The sequence below is a fragment of the Phodopus roborovskii genome, unplaced genomic scaffold, assembly GCF_943737965.1.
Source record: "Phodopus roborovskii unplaced genomic scaffold, PHOROB, whole genome shotgun sequence".
Taxonomy (NCBI): Eukaryota; Metazoa; Chordata; class Mammalia; order Rodentia; family Cricetidae; genus Phodopus; species Phodopus roborovskii.
In genome coordinates this window covers 26,755,088-26,776,218 of record NW_026126567.1, presented here as the reverse complement: position 1 = coordinate 26,776,218, position 21,131 = coordinate 26,755,088, and the positions used below count along the sequence as shown (strand labels likewise).

The 21,131-nt window shown below is 30.8% G+C and overlaps 1 protein-coding gene across 1 annotated transcript in view; it reads left to right on the top strand.

Annotated features, from left to right (window-relative positions):
* Csmd3 (CUB and Sushi multiple domains 3) overlaps window positions 1-21,131 on the top strand; it is a 1,059,412-nt gene that overhangs the window by 407,696 nt on the left and 630,585 nt on the right. Inside the window, exons 8-9 of the mRNA XM_051202442.1 lie at window positions 10,947-11,024; window positions 17,122-17,209. Of these exons, the coding sequence (XP_051058399.1) occupies window positions 10,947-11,024; window positions 17,122-17,209 (166 nt within the window). The remainder of the gene's footprint in view (window positions 1-10,946; window positions 11,025-17,121; window positions 17,210-21,131) is intronic.

The window sequence follows — 21,131 nt, the reverse complement described above, 5'->3', positions numbered from 1 at the left end:
ATATTTTTAATATCTTCATGTAATCACTAGCAGTTTTATATGTAGTGTAATGCTTTTGCAGATTATACAACATATCACTCAGGTTTGCTCTGGTTTAACTCTCTTAGGCATCATCACATTGAAAATTTTACTTTATAAATTCACTCACGGTGTTTTGAAGGGATATTGTGCAATATCCAACAAGGAAGCAGGTAGTAAACCCTTATTGCAAATTTTACCCCTTGGCAATCATGGGATGATGTCATATGAATGTTAGATGTCATCTGTATTTTCAAGGAAAAAGTTGCATTGATATAATGGTAAAGAAATAGTATTTGTCAATAGTAAGAGAAGAAAAACACCACAAACTATTAAGACATTTAGATGCTGATGAGTGTGAATGATCTGTTCTGTGTGATGTGTCTTAGTGTTGGAATAAACAGTTAAGAGAAAATTAATATGAAGAAGACTATTCTGACTTATATTCTTAATTTACAATATGAGAAATAAAACATGCAGAAAGAGTATGGTGAGATAGTTGAGAGGACCAAAGTCTTTCAGTCCCCAGGTTTAACCACTGTAAAACACATGTTGGAAGTAGATAATTTCTGTAAGTTTTCATCTAACATAAAAATGTTCACCATGGCACACACATGTGCAAGTTCACACACAATGACACACACACACACACACAGACACACAGAGAGAGAACAGGAAAATTTTAATGTATTTTAAATAAATTAAAAATAGATGCTAAAAAAACTTACAAAGACCCACTAATTGTTAATAGTGAGTTGGCATACACATATTAGGTTCTCAAAATTCAACCATCTAACTGGTGTGTTCCAAGGGAGATGGAGACTTCACATTATTGCCGTGGTGTCTGTTCCACTAAATTTCAGAGTTTTAAAGTTATAATGGGGATATTTAATAGGAATATGATCATCACATGGAGATAGCAACATATACCAACAATACTATTCTGTCTATTCATTCTATTTTAGGAAAATCGATTTGTACATTGAATAAGATTAATGCAGTCAAATTTTATTGCATGGTTTTTAGTTTTACCCTAAATTCTTTACCTACAGACATTATTTTAATGTGTTATTAAATTAAAAGAAAAAGAAATGCTTTAAATTTTTGCCTAGAAAATTCCTCTTTGTTGAAATAAGAGAAACATGTTAGAATTTACTTGGTAATGGGTTTGTGTACATTTCGCAGTTATTGCATATTATACTCTGATTATAAATGTAGCTTATAACAGTATTAGGTAGTGAAACAATCTCATTATTCATTTGCATATTATTATCCAGTGCTACTTACAACTCAAATCACACACTTGTCTTGTGTGGATGTTAGTATTTTGAATGAACTAGTCTTCTTACATATCTTGGAGAAAGACTTTAAGGCAGACTACATTATCCAAAACCTCCATTGTCTCAAAAAATGGTTTTGCTTTACTGATGTTATTTTTCAGATTTTTAAACGCCTCAATATAGCCAATAATTTTAAAATGTGTTTGGTTTATTTTCTATATTATATACAATTTTTTTTATAAAATGGGCAAGATAGAAGATAATATTATTTGCTGAATTGATCACAGAAAACGGGTTGTCAGGAATGATTGTGCATGACTATATTCCCTGCATGGGGAAGGTTGGGACAGCCAGAATAGTTGAGCCTTAAGTACTTACTTTCCAGGAAATGGAGAACTAGCGATTCTTTGTCTCAAAACCTAAAACAATTAAATTTCAAATAATAAAATTGAAGAGGCTGACTTTAAGATGAGAAACTAAAATATTTTATGTGTTATTTTTTCCCAGTTACCATAATTTACCTGTGAGAGAGGGAAATGGTCAGCAAGGACATGTCACATTTTTTTTTCTTCATGCTAAAATATATAATGCGACTAGAGTTTCTACTGGTGCTTGAAACTGTTCCCAAAGGAAATTCGCTGCCTTTTAAAGGAGAGGCAAACAGTCCTGTGTTAAAGACATTTTTATCTTCTTCAGGCTTATTTGAAGGCATTTTCACCCATTTGTGCAACAAGCTGCCATTCTTGCATGGAGTTTTCAGAGCATATGGCGGTCCTGCTGTGAGCAGAGTGAAGTCACACGGTTTCTCCTTACACTCTTCAGTGTGGTGTTGTGTTTGGCTCCGCGTTGCCTAGGGTATTCTTCCCTTCCCGATTACATCATTCGTATTCTGAATCATAGGGTATAACTTTTAATGCGGGTGTTTCAACATTCTACTAAAGGTTCTCTAAATGCTCTTTGTTCATAATATCAATAGAGCGTTTAAGGAACAGAAATTCCCAGAATTCTTTTATTCAGGTCCTTAATGAGGCTAGTGTTTTTTCTTGTTGACTATGCTCATAATCATGCAAGCCAAAGTTTTATCAGGTTTTCTGAACTTTTCCACTAGGATGAAATGAGGCCAAAAGTGGTTTTCCTTTAAAGAATAGATAATTGGTGTAATTTCATGTAACAGTTACCTTTTTGCTACATATTGCATTTTTAAAAGAAATTTGCATATTATGGAGCAAAACACATGAGATTATGTTTTGGACTATTAAAGTAGCTAAAGTGTTTGTTTGGTGGTTATTAAATTATTTGAAGTCTCTAAAACATACTCAAGTAAAATGTAGTTAAAAAACAGACATTCTGATTATGCAAAATGTAGATCATCAAGTACCAGGAAATAATATTGGAAAATGGGAAATAGTGATAGGACATGATTTTATCATAATCCAAAGTGTTCTCTGACAACATAGAATGTTGTTATTTTGTATTTAGATGGTGGTGTCATGGTAGCATTGACACTTTAGAGTGAATGACTGCCTCCAATCATCTACTGAGCATCTTTATCTCTACATTCATATAAAGGAAATAATTATCCTTTTGTAGGTTTTGTGCTCACATGGTTTTGTAAAGGTACTTCCACATTCTTGATCCTTAAAAGAAGAAAACATTCTCCAGTAGTGCAAAAACCTTTTTCTCTTGAAGGAAAGATAAGTGTGAACTATTTTTTTTTTTTAAAGAAAAGGTAGCAAAGGGACTTATTTTTAGCTGTTAATTGCCTTTAAGATAAAACATAACTCAATTGAGTACTGATAAAATGCATTAGTAGCAAAGATATTTAATTGAACATTATTCACATAAATATACACATATGTGTATATATATGTTTGTATGGAAATTGTTTGTAACATTAATTCATCTCCAAAATTTGCTAGATCATATTTCTCATGAGTTTTTCCCTTAATCTCTCTAATCTCATTTAATTAAATCTATCCTTGTGAATTCTCTATTCTTCTAGACAATGAGATCCCTCTAAAAGTGTGCAGTTGTGTGGTCTCGATCTTCAAGACATTTCCTAAGGAACTAGTAACCCACCAATGGTAGTAAAATGATGAATAGGTACTAATCTCTTCTGGGCAATAGCCTTTGAAACATGACAGTCATCATGAGGAAATCTATATGCTTAGCGCACACACACACACACACACACACACACACATATACATACATATATATATATATATATATATATATATATATATATTCATAGTGTACTCAGAACTCATCCAGATTTATTAGGAAACCAAAAAATATGAACTAACTTAAGATGAAAACCCATGTAGTAAATATTCTTAGGATTATAAGTGTAAATATTTCTCAAGTGTTTATACCAGTGCTGTCATCTAGAACAGCAGAAACAAGGCAGTGATAATTCCTAGTTTAGAGGATGGAGATAACGTACTTTAAACAGTGTGTCACCTCACAGGCTGGCTGAAAGAACAAGTGAACTTCATGTATCCAGCTTCGCCAACTCAATCCAATGGCATGCTGTTGAACACAAAGAAATGAAAATGCTGGTCTTGCTTTCCTCCCTCCCACCACCCGCTCATCACATTGTTCAAGTGTTGATGGAATCTGTTGATTAAGTTCAACACGGTAGATATTCATAATCATCACCTGAGAATGTAGTTAAACTGTTGTGTTTTCTTTTTCCCATATCTATAGGATAACCTGATAGTCTGCCCTTTAGCTTGAGCAGTGACACAGATAGAATATCAAGAATACAGACAACTCTGATTAACCTAGGCACAGATAAAGAAGAGAAATAACAGAGTCCTAGTTATGACAGGGCCATAAATAAAACATATATGTTATTTAAATAGTACTTTGCTCCACAAGTGTACATGCAAACAGCTGCATAACTTTGCATTTAATAAAAACATCAAAGCACATCCATATGTGCTATAAACAGAATATGGCTTTTGCTGTGAAGTTTTCCAATGTAGAATATGTTTGAAACTTGAGAAGCATGATAGATAGCAAGGATTAAGCAATGGTTGAGCTTGTTCTGCTTTTTCTTAAAATTATAATTCTTCACTACATTTTTGAAACTTGAAGTGATAGAATCCCCTCCAATGTCTCATGTTGAAGAGAGTGTTTTGTGTGGTCTCTATTCCTCAAATAATTGCTGTTTTTTCATCTTTATAAGCACTATAACAGACATATGTACCATTGTTATACAGTACAGAAAAGTAGATAATGGAATATTGAATTACCTTGAGTAAGAAAGTACTAATGTTACCATTTTATGTTGTGTCCTTGTAAAATTCCAGTGAATTTTGTTAACAAAGAATAGAAACTATAAGCAAATAATCACTTGAATCATTTCTGTTCAAGAGACCATACTAAACAAGAGAGCTCAAAATTTATTAAATAGAAATATAATATTAAATAATAAAACATAGTTAAATGTTATTTAATTTGAAGCCGTTAGAAACCAAGGATTGAAAAGTTAGTTAAATGAAAAGGTTGAAACATTTGTAGAGTGTAGTTTTAGTAAGCTCTAGCAATGGTAATTTCCCATATGGTGACTTTATTATACCAACTATGAGCATCCTTAAAGAGAATACAAAATCCCACATTTTACATATAATTTTGACATTTTGCAGTACACCATATCCATAATACCTGCTACACTAAGCATTGAGAACACATCTGCTGTTATCTAGGCAAGTGTTAGGGTTTCTAGAATTGACTCCATTTTTAGGGAGAAAGGAAGGTCACAGACAAACTTAAGAGTATGATCCCATAATTATGTAACTCTTCAGCCATTTATTTAAACTGCATCCTGTCTCCTCAACAAAAAAGTAACACATTTAGTTCTACGTATAAGGCCTGTAAAATGTAACCAGATTTGTTTTTTTCTATATTTAGTAAAATAAGATACTTCTTTCTAAAGCTGAACATACATCTCAGTTGTGAAAATGCAAACCTTCTACTTGCTAGTTATTCCAGAATGTTTAAAATGTTCCAATCTCATATATAATGCGGCATTTAGCTCCAGGTTCTTTTTTTTTTTTTTTTAATTATTTTCTTTGGTTCCAACGTGAAATGTTTCTCATTTTATTATTTTTTTTTCATTTATTTTACATACGAGTTTCCATTCCCTTCTTTCTTCAATTCCCTCTTCCCTACCTTCCATCTATCCTAGCCCCCAGCCACTCCTCCTCCTTTCAGAAAGGGGTGGAAGAGAGGGGTGGAGAAATGAAAGAGACACCTTGATAGAGGGAGCCATTTAGGGGCTAGGAAGAAGCATGGTGCCAGGGAAACTCCCAGGAATTCTCCTGAATGACCCCGGACAAGACTCCTGGTAATAATGGAGACGATGCCTAATAGAGCTTCAGGTTCTTAAAGACCTGCCATGAGGTTAGCTCCAAGTATGCGAAGTAGCTGTTTCATGTGTCATGTGATTATACATACAGCGCCATCTCAACACATGCTTACTGAACTTCCGTTTTTTGTCAAGCCTTAAACTTGAATTGCAGCACAAACAGGATTTACACATCCAAGAAACACATTGAAATGTTTGAACTGTATCATGCAACTTTAGTTGTTTCTAACAGCCCCTATTAAAGCAATTTGAGTCTAACATGTAAGATCCTTCAAATGTTCTCCACACTTCTGAACATTTATTTTATCTGGACCTTCATATTTCATATCAAACTGTGCCCATTAACTGTGTCTCTATACACAAAGTTCCATTTTATTTATTTATTTATTTTTGCACATTTTGAAGTGAAGTGTGGTAATGATTTTTTTTTAACTTTTCTCTACATATTCCAGAAGCTATTTAATTACTGGTATTTTTTTTAGCACATTAAAATATGCTAAAGAAAGAAATATTATTTCAAGATTTTTTGTATTGTTAATCTACTGTTAAACTATAAAGGATGGTAGAAATTGAGATGTTGTGGACATTATTTCATCTCCTTTTGTAAAGAGGATATTGAAGAACTAATCAGTCAAATTTGCTAAGTTCAAACAATAATAGGTCTAGAAAAGCAAGTTAAACTTTAATATGTACAGACCTGAAAACAGGCAGTGACTGCAAATTACCAAAACCTATTCTCTTTTTATAGCTGAATATTTAAAATCCCACAAGAGAAAAAAAAAAATTAACCCCTTGGAAAGAACTGAGAATTCTGATTACTTTAAATTTGCCACATTGCTTTGGTCTGAGTTCTGTTTCCAAATAGCTAACACTAGACAAATGAATCTCCTAGGATTAAATAGAAACATTAAGCAATGAGTTTTACTTGTATGGGATATGAGTGGAGGTTTCTAATTCCCAACTAGTGAGGGAAGTCCCAAAAATATTAATAAGTCACTACTTTTTAAAATATAACAAAACTTCATCAGAGACCAAATTTTTTTCTTTGTATTAAAGGAAGGCAATTTATTTATAACACTTTTAGGTAGAGAACTGTTTACTCTAGAAAACAAAATACAATTTTGTGTATTAAGAAGATAATAGACTTAAAAATAATGTTCGTAGGAAGTTGCAGAATGTATGTTTGCTACTCAACGGTATGTGGGATGCCAACAGCTGTTGTTTGTGTATTTAGACCTAAACACTTTACATTGTGCAAGGCTTTTAAATTGAAAATTACATGCATACAATGTGTTTTCATCAAACTCAAACTCAAACTCATAACTCCCCCTCCTTCAACTCTACCCCTAATCTCTTTTAACAATTTTCTCTCCTAACTTAAGACTTTATTTAATACTCTTGTGAATTAATTCACTGGCATTTTAAAACATTCTATATCTTGAGTCAAGCACTTATGTTATGAATGTTAAATTAATTAAAAATGATTAAATTTATCTTTTCCTCAATATATTTTATTTGTTGACTACAAAGAGAAAGGTAAGCTTATAATTAATTCAAAGTGAAAATCTACAATTATATGACTAAATACCATATCACAATGAACAAAAATGATACAGTTCTCATTATTCATGTAAAGTTAAATATTAAAGTACAAATGAACCAAAGATGCATAAAATTCACTTTACTTATTCATCAGAGTTTTCCTTATAAAAAGAATTATTAACTGATGTTTTATTTCCTGAGTCAAATTCCTAATGTTGTTTCTGTGACTAATTAAACACTGTGATAACAAATGCTATATAATATTGGAGATTAGGAATAAGTAATTTTCGTAATATATTACATTATAGTATCAGTGAAAATTGTAGTAATTTCTGATATTCTTGACTATATTATGTGATTAATTTTTATGATCCCGTGAAAATTCAAATTAATTATTTTCAGTGAAACTATCTCACCAATACTAAACTTTTTATTTGTCCACTTCAAAAACATTATCATGTAAATTACAATGTATTATTAAGTGTACACGCCAACAAAAATCGTTCACATATTAGATACACCCCTTTGTGGTTGCATAGTATATAGCCCAGGTATTTTACCTAGACACTTGAAGCCAAGGTGATTTTTTTATTTAAATATTTATTTTCATATTTTCATTTTCCATACAAAAGCCAGTTCACCTTCCCTCGAATTCTTATACCTCCAACTTCCCAGACCCTATGGTGTCAGTTGTGTGACCAGGAGATTTTTCTTTTCTTTTTTCTTTCTTTCTTTTTTTTTTTTTTTTCATATTGTGTAATTACTGTAATTGAAATGTTACTTAAACATTATCCTTTCAAAATTTATGGCTGTGGTTTTATTTCTTTTATCATATCTATATCGCATGGTCATTGTTAGCAGTAAAGACTACTGCCAATGTTGTCTACATTACTACCCTGTCTTTCTGCCCCGTTTATAACATACCATCTCTTTTGACTGGCAATGATGATCTAACATAGACAATATGGCCATATACCATATATTACACACACACACACACACACACACACACACACGCACACACACAGAAAACCTGATTCAAAACAAGTTATTAATTACATAGGTGCACATATATTTATTTTATATAAGACACTCACTTTAAAACATCTCAAATAAGGCTTTTTAACTGACTAACACAAAATTATAAAAACATTAAATAATATTCAGTATATAAAGCAAATAGAATTTTTATTGATTTTTGAAAGATTTTTGAGTTCAAACTGATTTTTGAGAATAACACACTAATTAACATATATGATATGACAGTGCAATCCAATATAATATATCAAGCAGTGTTATCTATTGAAAATAAAAGAAGCAAATTACCTTTTCACCAAAACAAAGAAGAAAATTTTAGCTCACACACACATTTCAATTTAAAATATCTCAAATAAGAACCTTCAACTGGTTAACACAACCTATATTAAAATTACATAGTTTTTACATAACTAGTAAATTACCTGTTATTGTGTCCATCCTCCTGCATTTTAAGAGTATTAAAAGGAAGTCAAGTAAATTATTTAATATGTTTACACATATTTGTACATACACTCATATACACCTTTCTCCTTAACCACAAATACAATGAGAAACCAATAAGAATTTAATGTTTCCACCTGTAGGATATAATTTTGTTTCTTTGGATATACAATCATTTCATTTAGGATTGTTTTTAGAATTCAGATTTGTAAACATAATACTCAAGTTCATTTGTAATACTAAAAAACCAAACTATATGTTGCACCAAAATGGAGTTCCAATTGTAATTTGTGCTTAGAAGTGCGAGGCCCAGAATTTGTTAAGTATTTAAAATAGCACAAAATTTCACAGTGGAGAAAATAAGTTTAGAGAGGTTGAATATGTGCGTTAAACTTCACTTACATCACTATGGTATATGTGTAGTGGACAAAGGGAACCAAACAAAAGCCTCACTTGAGATGTAGCAATCATGTTTTTCTATAAATGAGGGTCACTATTGAAGAATTGGAACAATAGCAATTCTGAGATGTTTTCTATATGTAGGTTCTTACATCTGAAAAAAATATATAAAAGCAGCCTTCTTCATCCAAAATTGCATAACATACTTATAATCATGTCACTTAAATCCTATTTTACCACACATCCATTGCTTTATTAAATGCATTTGTAGAACGATAGCTTCTAGTACTGGCCTTGTGCTGTCTTTGCCCCGATGCAACGAAAAGTATTCAAAAAAAAAAAAAAAAAAAAAAAAAAAAACAGTCTCCTTAAAATATTTTATAACCAATACAAAATATGAGCTGATTGTCCATAACTTCATTTTAAAACATTTTGGAATATGAAAAAAAACAAAAACAAAAACAAAGTGCTTAACATTTTTGGCCATTATCCTCCTATTTTTAACATGGTAAAACAGTAAAAAATGTCTACACTATAATTAGATAAATTTTCCTTATAACTTCTTATTCATGCTGCATATTTGAGAAAATAAATGATATTTAAATATATTATTATATATTATTAGGTCAAATTACCTAACATTTTCATCTAGTGGACAAGTGTTTGCTTTGGAGTCAGACAGAAATTGAATAAGCCAGACAGGGTGCCTCATGACTGTAACCACAGTACATGAGAAGTAGATAGGATAGGATAGGAATTCAAGACAAACCTGATAATGCCTAAATTAGTAGACTTCTGAATATCACCAGTCACTCTTTAAAAACCAATAGCTACTAGTTCATTATATAATGTAAAAAAAGAACAGCTTTTATGAATTGTGAAATGAGTAGTGAGTAGAAGTCCTAATCATGTGACTCAAAGTCTTTAGTTTGGTCCTGAGAACCCATATAACAGAGAAAATTTTTTAAAACAAGCAAATACTGGAAGTTATTTGCTTATCTCCATCCCAGTGCTGCAGCATGAGTACATACACAAACAGGCATGTGCCCATATGCACCCACCTGCACAAAATTCAAAATAATAAATTGTAAAAATATTTATAATAAAAGATAAAACTTTATCTTCATGGAAATTACTTTAGAATATTTTAAGACATTTCTAGGTTTTAAAACATGAAGTATTTTCATATTAATATGCAGCTACATCTATTTTATTATGAATAATATGACAGCATTATAATGAGAAAATTCCACCCCTTATGATAGACATGAGTTGAATGGCTCCAGTCACCAAGTGAAAAAGATATCAAACACCTGTCGTGTTTTTTCATACATTTGGAGCAGTTTGATCTGGCATCAATCGTAGTGTAAAGAGCAATGATAATTTGTGAAAATTATTTTTGAAATAGTAAATCTTCCAATTATATTATTTTCATAATAATTTAAACCTCTTGGTAATTCAAATTAGAAACCACTAAAGAACATAATACTATTTCTATTCTTTTAATACACCTAGCACCATTTGTATACAAGTATAATTTATCCAAGTAAAATTTACTGAAGTCTAGTGGTTAACAGTGGACAGTCATAAATTTATTCTAGGGCTTAAACAGTGCTAAAGAAACATAGAAATTTGTATCAGTTTTGCCCCTATACCCTATTTGGAATTCTACAATGGTTAATGCTATTAGTGTCTTTTTGTTTCTCGTTTTCCTCTAAGTACCATCAATTAAGCTTAAGAGAGCAGTATTTTTTTTAACTTACATGATTCCATGCTAACCAAATTTGTTAACTTGAATTTCATTTTCAAAACTGTATTTCCTGATACATGTTTTTGTTTGTTTTCTTAACTAGTGAAAAAGGCCATAGATTTTAAATCTAGAGGATTTAAGTTGTTTCCAGGGAAAGACAACAGCAACAAGTTTTCTCTCTGTGAGTGCAACTCCTTTTTGTTACTTTCTCTAGTGCAAGAGTGAAGTCTGTGGTGTTTGTGGTGTCTGTGTGTGTTTTATCCAAGTGTCTGTGTATTTACTAAATAACTGCATTAATATGTATATAACATGCATGATGGTTGTGCAATATTTTGTTGTATTTAAATATGTACTATGGTAATTTACCAATCTCATACTTTTTGCTGAAAGCAATTGATATGTGAAAAGATACTGTGATTTCATGTGGTGATAATAACAATTTTTATTTTGGGTTTTGAGGACAAATGCAAATAATTACTTATGTTGTCTGAATCTTTTACAACACTTATTTGAACATGTATCAATTATCACAGACATAGTTTAAGGAACATTCTAATAGAAATTTTCCTTTAAAGAATTATTGTTATTAAGTAGTTTATTCAAATAAAATCCTCATAATTCTTTCTAAATAAATTTATTTATATTACATCCTAATTTTAAAATGTTATTAAATGGTATAAAATAACAAATTTTTTACTCAGTTGGACTTTGTCATCTGATGCCCTCTATTTATTTCAAAATAAGTCACAGAGTCTATGCTGTCTTAAAATTTAAAGGAATAGTTTCAAAAGAGCTGTATATGCTTGTCAAAGATGGAATACCAATTGGTAAGAATTTCCTACCTCATTAGTATATATGTGGACTTTGAAGCAAGCCTGTATATAATACAGTGTAGCTACTGCTAAATATGCATAATATTATAATTCATTCTTGAACAAAACACACTTTAAGTAAATTTTGTTCAAATAAAAAAATCTCACTCAATATATTAGCAACTAATCCTATATCAAAACTCATCCATTAGTGTTTTACAGTCTACTCTTATTTTTAGTGTTATATATAAATATAAAACTACCAGCTGAATTGTTGTGTCAACTATTGTGAAACTATCATGTATTCTTCATGTCATTAAATTATATTATTAGATAAACTTTAAGGTTCTTTTTACATTTTATTAGTTACATGTGGGCATACACCATTGAAGTCCTCTGAATTTGGAAGCCACATTGTAGACATATTCAAAATAATCAGCTTGCAATTGTTACTTCTTTAAATACTTGGGTTTAAAAGAATGTTTATTTAAAAATATCCAATTCAAAAAAACATAATACTACAATATATTTTATATATAATCTGTTTAGTTTGAAAAAAATTCATATTCCCAAAATTGAAAAAATAAATGTGTACTATCGGCTGCAGAATCAACCCAATAAGTTTGATAATTTCAGCATATCAGATTTTATTTCAGCTACATGATAAGAGAAATACATGTTCCCATATCTAAATATGAGACCTGCTGTAGCTGTTCTCTAAGACTGTGGCTCCCTGCTTATTTAATTTGGAGTTTTAAGTAGAATAGCAAACCTAATACTCACTCATCACATTTCTCATTTCAAGCTTCCACTTTTTCTGGATAATTCAGTTTATTTATACTAAATGTCAAGACATTATCTGTTTTATGGAATATGCTATTTTTGTTGGTGCATCACATTAGTGCAATAAATATTTTATCATTTTAATGAACCACAGATACAAACATAACACAGGATTTCAAAGTTTCTCTCAACTGAAGAAGAAAAAGAGAACATTGTATTCAAGTTTAAAATCGTAAGGAAAAAATGAACACAAAGCAAAAAAGTGTGAATATTTCATATCATAAATTTAAAACGAGCTTTTAATTCAAACAGCCTTCATAATATACTACTTTTTTAAATATTAATACTCCCTACATAGATAAAAACAAGTCATATGTGGATTTTTTTTCATGGAAGAAAAATAGCAATTCAATATTGCTCAAATTTCATTTTACTACAACTTATTCATCCAGTGTTGAACAATTTGTCTGAAAACTGTTATCTCTTTGTTGACTTTAACGAAACATACTACTTTGATTTTAATAACTATTGCCTATTTTTAATAAAGTATTTAAATTTAGCATTTATCTACTGTAATCCAAAATAATATGAAACCTCCTCAATTATTCTTGGATATCCAACCTTTAACTAAAACTGAAACTTGAAACTCTGTTTCTTGAAGTTGCATAGAATCTGTTGACTGGGCAGTACCGAATGTCTGCATGGCTGGTATAAAACGCACAATTGCTAAGTCTTGCCTTCTCAGAATATTTAACTAATGTAACTAGCTCAGTGGCCATGAAGCTCAAGTGTCCTTTGGGTAGAGTTCATCCCAAAAGCTAACTCAAAGATTATTCTCCTTTAATTGGCCCAACCATCCTTCTTCCTAGAAAGAAAAGTTTGACAATCTAAGTATAAAACTCAGATTTTCTAAGAAAAGTGAAATACTGGATACAAAAGTATCAACAAATCACATTGTTATGTTTTCAAACTGCTGAACTTGGTGACTTGCTGACTGTTTATAGGGTCTTATAGTATATAGTACAGAATTATAAAGGATCAGAAACTTCCAAGTAATCATGCTTCTGTTTCTTATATCAAACCCATGTTCTCGCTCATTCATGAATCAGTTACTCCACAGTTGCCCATGGTGTGCTCTGTTAAAATTAATAAATGAAAGGATGGGTAAAATTCAGCCTCAACCCTCAAGGACCCAGCATTTGCACGAGAAGCTAAATGAAATAAAGAGATATTGTTTATAGGATATTAAGCATATTTGTTCAAAAATAGCACAACAGTTTAATGTTCAATATCAACAAAAAATACAAAGCTATATATTTTAAAGTTAAAAATTGAAACAAAAATTTAAAACAATAAAATAATAAGAAAATCAAAAAACAATAGGCCATATGGAGCTTCATTTAAATCAGAATCTACTTATTTTTAGTTTTAGACAAAAAACCCTTTTAATTATAAAAATCTGTTTTAATATTTAGAGTGCTTTGTAAGTTAGAATATGTATAGTAACCAAGAATGTATGGACTTCTAAAGTACATTTTCAACTCATATGTAATAACTACTTTTTTCTTTATAAATTTAAACAATTCAATGTTTAAAACCATTTTTCATTTGTTTGTACAAAAATGATTCCTAATCCCTTAATAATGTTAATGATGAAAGTGTTCATAAGGGGCTGATTTAAAAAGGCCTTCCTGTGAATAATGTGCTTCTCAATAGTCAACTCCCTACTCTACAAACACTTTTATGCACAGCATACTGAAAGTTACTATGGAGATTACATACAAAGAGAGAAATACAGTTGATCAGTGTCTTCAAAGACATTTAAAATAAATTAGTCAAGAATGTAAAAAAAATTATGTCTTCATATTAAGATAAAATGTGGGATAATTTTATTTTTTGATAATATATAACAAGTATGTCATTCTAATTTTCTAGACAATAATATTAATCAATATTGTATTTTGAACATATTTCTAAGTCCATCCATGTTTCAGGCTGCTCGCCTTCAGGAGATTTATAATAATAGTAGTTAACTTGAAGGTTATTTGGAAGATGAAATTAATTATACAAAGTGTCTAAAACTGTTGCTGCCACATAAAACAATTTAAATAAATACTATATAGTTATGTTAAATATTACAGAGTGTTACATTTGAGGCAAAAATAGGGGGAGAGAGTTGAAAGGCAAATATTTACATTTTTATCTTATAACTAAGGCATCATATGCCACTTATGTGTTATAACATGCTGTGTATTGTGCTAGTTAAACCTAGATCATTACATCTCTTTTAATTGTCTACACAGCTTTAAATGTTACAGTTTAATATCATTATACAGAAAAGCCCTTCAAGCATCAAACATAGAACACTACATGAAAATTCTAATTCATTGAAAAGAATATATGAAGATGTATTGACAGTTAGTAGAAAAATCAAAAGTTTCTTAAAATTTTAAAAGAAATTTTTAAAAAGTATTGACTTCTTTTTGCTTTTACCACTATGTTCAAATAACTAAATTTTATAGTTTCATAAAGGCTATAAATTTAAGTGTAATTTATAAAGGGAGAATAAATCACTATTATGACAAAATGTTTTTCAAATGATATAAAGTAGTATCTAAAAATGTTCTCAATTATGTAAGAAATAGGCTTAGAACAGCAGGGTAAGAACGTGTGACTAACTTTTGAGCATATAGGTGCCTGAACTTTGCATTAGAATATTTGATAATTTAGCTTTTTATGCCTAAAAAGGAAAGAATTTTGTGGAGACAAAGAAAACTCTTACACAGAAATGAAAGTATTGTATACTGTGAGAAAGGAACTGTATTTTAGCCACACATGCATATTGATGACTAGTGAGAAATAGAAATGACTTAGTATATGTTCTAAATCCTTTGGAAATGTTAACCATAATAAAATGTATTTAGAAAATTTGATATTCATTTTATACTCACAAGTAGACTGAAGGTAAACCATATCATTATCACAGAAGTATAAAGATAATTGTCTTGCATCTGAACATCAATAAATGCTTATGCAAGCTTTGGAGACTGAGTCATTGAAGTTCTCCCAATAATCTTGCTACAGATGACAGATTCATATCCAGAATCAATAAGAACTGTGGAAATGTTTCAAACATTAAAATAAAATAAATAAATAAATACACAATGACTAGCTCTGGGTCAACAACCTAGATTTAGCTATCCCTCTACAGTGGAATCAGCCACCCAAGCTACAGCCCATAAAGCCCTCAGAGAGGTTTAGAGGCATTTAATGGCATCTTGAGGAAACTAGGAAATAAAAAATGCCACATGCGATGAACCTATGAACATGTAATAGAGTTGGCAGGAACTGACTTGTTTGTAATATTTATGAGTCATTTTGATTGATCTGAGAATTATACCATTTGGGATCGGTTTGAGTAGGTGATGACTTTACAGTCGACACAACTGTAAGAGAACACATGTAAGCCGGTGACTCATTTTAAAGACAATGATGGATGTTGACTATAAAAGTTGAGCGGAGTTCCATCACTGTCAGTTTTGCCTTTACATTAGAGTGAAATCAGTAGTTCTTTTAAAGCAATCAAAATATGCAAACAAATGTTGTTGTCTAGGAAGCTTCTAATGCAGTCAGTGCCCAGGGAGAAGGAGGACCGGATGTTTCCAGAAGTGATGCTCAGCCGCTTCTCACTCTACAGTACAATACCAGGACCATTTTAGGCTACACTCATTTTCTCTCTAGAGACTGATTCTTTCCTAAGAGGACACAGGTGAACTTGCAAGTTGATAAATAGTAAGAAATAGCCACAGGTCCACTGCAAGATTGATATTATAATAAAACACAATTAAGGTATTCTCAAATGGATAGTCATGAGTTTAAGGCAAGAATGTTGTAGTCATTTTAGACCAGGCTGCATTGTATAGTGATATCCTGTTTCCATATGAATAAATCTGTATGACCATATGTGCATATGTGCCTAACCTGCATGAATAAACTTAAGAAATAATAAGTTCTAATTATTCAATATGATGATAATTGATTCACTGAAAACTATTAACTTGTCATTAACTGAATTATCTTTAAAAAATGTGGAAAATATGCAAAGTAGCTACATTTAAAATTCATAAAAATTGCATGAGAGTTAACCCATCATTTTGTTTTCCAGCATTATCAAAATATAACGAAATGCAGTAATTTACACCATCTTTTCTTACTTTGCTGTTGGAAAACCAAAATTCTTCTGTATACAGAAATGTTATCAACAAATTGTTTTATTTATTTTTTTATATCAACTTTAAAAGTCAGGGAGACTCAGGAAGCATGGTCTCAGAAAGTGGTCACTCTACTGATGATAAATGATGGAAACAACAGCACTATTACATGGGGTCATTCAAAATGTAAATTGTATTAAAAAATAAAGTATCCAATGTTGATGTGTTAATGTCTGTAATAGCATGTAAATTTGAAGATGGCCATCAAAACCAATTTTAATATGTCCTTAATAGAAAAAACATTCATTTATATTTATTAATGTTTTTTGAAATGACATTTTAACTTTTAGTACTTAAACAAATGTTCAGTGGTTCATGTCTGTAAATTTCAATACTGTTATCATGCAGTTTCTAACCACACATTTATTTATTTTTTCTATTTTTTGTTTGTTTGTTGTTTCTCCTGTTACAGTAAATGAGGGCGGTATTAAAACAGCTTCCAACTTATGTCCAGATCCTGGAGAACCAGAAAATGGGAAAAGAATTGGATCAGATTTCAGGTAACATTTTAAATTATTTTATTATTTGTCTTGCTAATTTCTATCAGTCTTAATACTAAAGTGTATATTTAGTGAACTCAAAATATGTAAGCTAGAATTTATAGATGGGTTATTATTAATAGTGTTTCAGTGTTTTAACATGACTATTAAATAATGCATCAAAAATTGAAACACTCTTAGAAATGGAATGGTTTTTTTTGTTATTGTTTTTTTGTTTTTGTTTTGTTTTGTCCATTTGCTTTCAAATCCTTTAAATATAATATGGGCCTGAATAAATTACCCAGTGCTTTTCACTTCCTGTTCTACCACATGCAATTAGATCACCCTATCCCAACGGTGAATTTTTCATGAGTATATGTGGTGTCAACCAGCAAATGTTTTGAGAAAACAATTATACTACTAGAAATAAAATAACTCAAATCTTAAAATATATCATCTAATTTCATTTTAAATTAAACATATTAACAGCTAAAAATAATTGACTTATTCTGAAAGCCAGTAACCTACCTAAATATCAAAACTGTTTAAGCAAGTTTGATATATTTATTGATTGCTTATCTGTTACTGGAGCATTTCTTCATTACAAAGTTGCAAACAGTTGGACAAAAGACAGTGAGGCCTCAGTCAAAAAAATATAGGGTTATTGAGAGTGGGAATAATAGGCTTCTCTAGGGAAGAGCATATTCATTTGGTTATCCAAAACCAAATCATTAACCCTGACAACATATACATGCCAATATAGAGACTGAGAAGAATGTATATATATGGAGTGTAAAAGTAATTAATGAAAAGGGGACATTAATTAAAAAGAGAATAAGGGGGAATATATGGGATGGCTGGAACTCAGAAGGGAAAACACCAATAATATAATTTTATTATGATTTCAAGAATAAAAGTAACAATGTTTCAGCAGGATCCCAAAAAACTATTCCTATTGAAAATTTAAGGTATACCTGAATGTATAATTAAATATACATTAATTATAATTAAGCATAATTAAGTATAAAATTGCTTTTATTTTTAGTGTGTAAAATATCTAGGATTCAACCTTCACCACATGAAAAACAAAATAAACCTATAAATATGCTGAATGAAAAATTAGTTAATAGTAGTATATGTTTTATAGAGGTGCCTTTTTCATTTTAAGATATATCCTTATTATTAATCACATTAACAAGCATCCCATATATTTACACTCTTTATTACAGCTTGAATTAAGCATAAAGAAAAATCAAATAGTATCTCAAGGTCATCAAAAGACATTTTTCATAAAATAGACCTATAAAAATATCTATAATTACAGTAAAAAATAATAAAATTGAAATAAAAATACATTTTTTCTATAGTACTTCTGTGACTTCAACTTCCCACAAACACTCAACTAAAAATTGATAATTCTTGAAAAAGTACCATATAAAAATCTGAAAAAGTCTTGATATAGTTTGACTTTGATCCAGTAAACTAAACCACCTACATATTGGTGCAGGCTTCTGTAGATAAAGTAGTTGGAGTAAGTGAAATGTAGTAGTAAGGTGTTACCTACCTAAAAGAAAAATAATCAGGTTGATATTTTAATCTGAATAAATAATCACACTTTTAAGTATTTCAATGTTAAAATAATTCCGTTAAGTTGTTCTGTATGTACACTTCCTTTATTTCTTATACAATCCTGCAAAAAAAAAAGTCAATATACATACACTTTACACATAAGAAATCTCTAGCTCTATTTGCTTAGATAAAAATTGATAGACACTGAATTTGAACTGAAGGCATTAGGAGTTAAATGGCTCCTACTTTAAATATTATTATGAAATCAAATGAACTTCATCAAGAACTCATCATTAATATATATCAACTACTAAGGAAAAGAATTTGTTTCTTCAAATCTACAAATGCTTTTCTTCTCTTTCTGCTAATGTGAAAACTTCAGAGATAATGTAGTCATAATAGGAATAATGGAGTTTATCAGTATATATGGACTCTACTCATAAGTTACATTGTGAAATAATATGATGTATATTATTAGTAATAAGGGGACTATTTCCTGGTTACATGAATGTTGAAGCAGAAATAAGCTTAATCTATAGTTATTAATAATATAAGGGCTTATATTAGTTAGATACAATAATTAAAATCATTTCTGAACAATCTCAAAATGTTTAGAGGATTTGTCAACTCAGAAATTTATTTTGTTATATGAGAGAATAATGATGTAAGATTCACTCATACTGTTATTGGAGAAAGTACAGTGTATCCCGTACAATGCACAAAGAGCCATATATGGAAGAAAAATTTTACCTAGAAAGCAAAGACCAGCACATTTCATTTATAAAATACAGATGGTTGAATTGGTAAGGAGAAGCCAGACTGTTTCTACAGAGAAAAATGTCCTGGAGGGCAAAGCAGTCCAACTGGGACCAGGATATGTGTCAGAAGCTGAGTTTGTGGGACTGCAGTCAGAACCCTTGAGCAGTCCAAAGTTCATACCTGAATGGGGGTTGTAGATGAGGGAAAGGCTAGCTATAGACAATAAAGACAGAGACACTGAGTAAAATCAGGAGGGCAGATTCAGTTAATACTGAATTGCCAAAGGTTTATTTGTCACCATTCTTATATACCTTAACCAAAAAGGGAAACATGCTATCATGTTTACAAACAAACAGACTTTTCTTCTTCCTTTCTCTACAGGTTCAGTAACCACACCTTAAATTCAACTTCTTGTTCCCTAACCTTGATGGTCAGAGTAGCCACACCCAGACCAGGTCTGTTGTTATTTAGAATAAGACAGACAAATACCCTACAGTAGCCACACCTTTGACCTTTAGGTCTAATGACTTGCTGAGGACAATTTTGAAATTTCTGCCATAGTGCCAAAATGGAGTGCAGTCATCTCTATGGGCACGGATAGATATACATTCTTTTAAGAACACAATATTTTGAAAGAATGAAAGGTAAAATTTACAACTCAGAAACTCAGAATATTACACACACACACACACACACACACACACACACGCATGCATGCATGCACACACGCACACACGCACACATGCATGCTCGCACTAGATTGGGGGGGGTTAAAGGAAGAGGAAGGAGAGAGAGTGTTTCTGTTGTCATTTCTGGCATATTTAAACCAGGATTCTTTCATTACATTTGTTGCAACCACACAAGAGCAACCATCTACCACTAGGCAGGCTCCTGTCTCACCATAAATTTACCCATGCAAATTCACTCATTTAAACCATTTACTTTTTTTTGATGATTTTATGAGGACTTATATGAAAGTAACCTGATCTAATTTATTTTCCATAGATTGTACTGTCTCAGTTTCCTGGCTTAAGACTGACCTGGAGAAATCTGGTGGCTAATTATACTATAGTGGTGACACAATGAACACGCCTGGTTCATGATATATTCTGAAGATAAAAATTTTAATAACCAGTCATATTTTATGTGAAAGGGGAAAATGAATAAGGAGTGAATCTCATTTTGGGGAGATGGATCAAAATGAGGAGGAAGTAAACTATAATTCTTAATTGCATAGAACTCAGAATAAGGAGAAGATCAAAGGCCTTAATTTTATATGTACATATTAAATGTTTCAGATATCCAAGAAAATGCATGAAGATTATAATAAACATTTTAAAATTTAAGTATATCAGGTTGCATGCAAGGTATGAAGATTATTCGAAGGGTTGCTCAGATGGCATAATGGATAAAGTACTTAAATGCAAGGCTACAGACCTGAATTATGAAGATTCAGATATAAACAGTGCTTGTAACCTTAGGGCTGACAAACAAGATAGAAGTATATCAACATTCACTGGCTGGAAAAATTAACAGAAACAGCCAGCTAAGGTTCAGTGAGAGACTTTGGTTCAAAAAGCAAAGTAGAGAGGCACTTCAGGGCAGGTTCCATGTT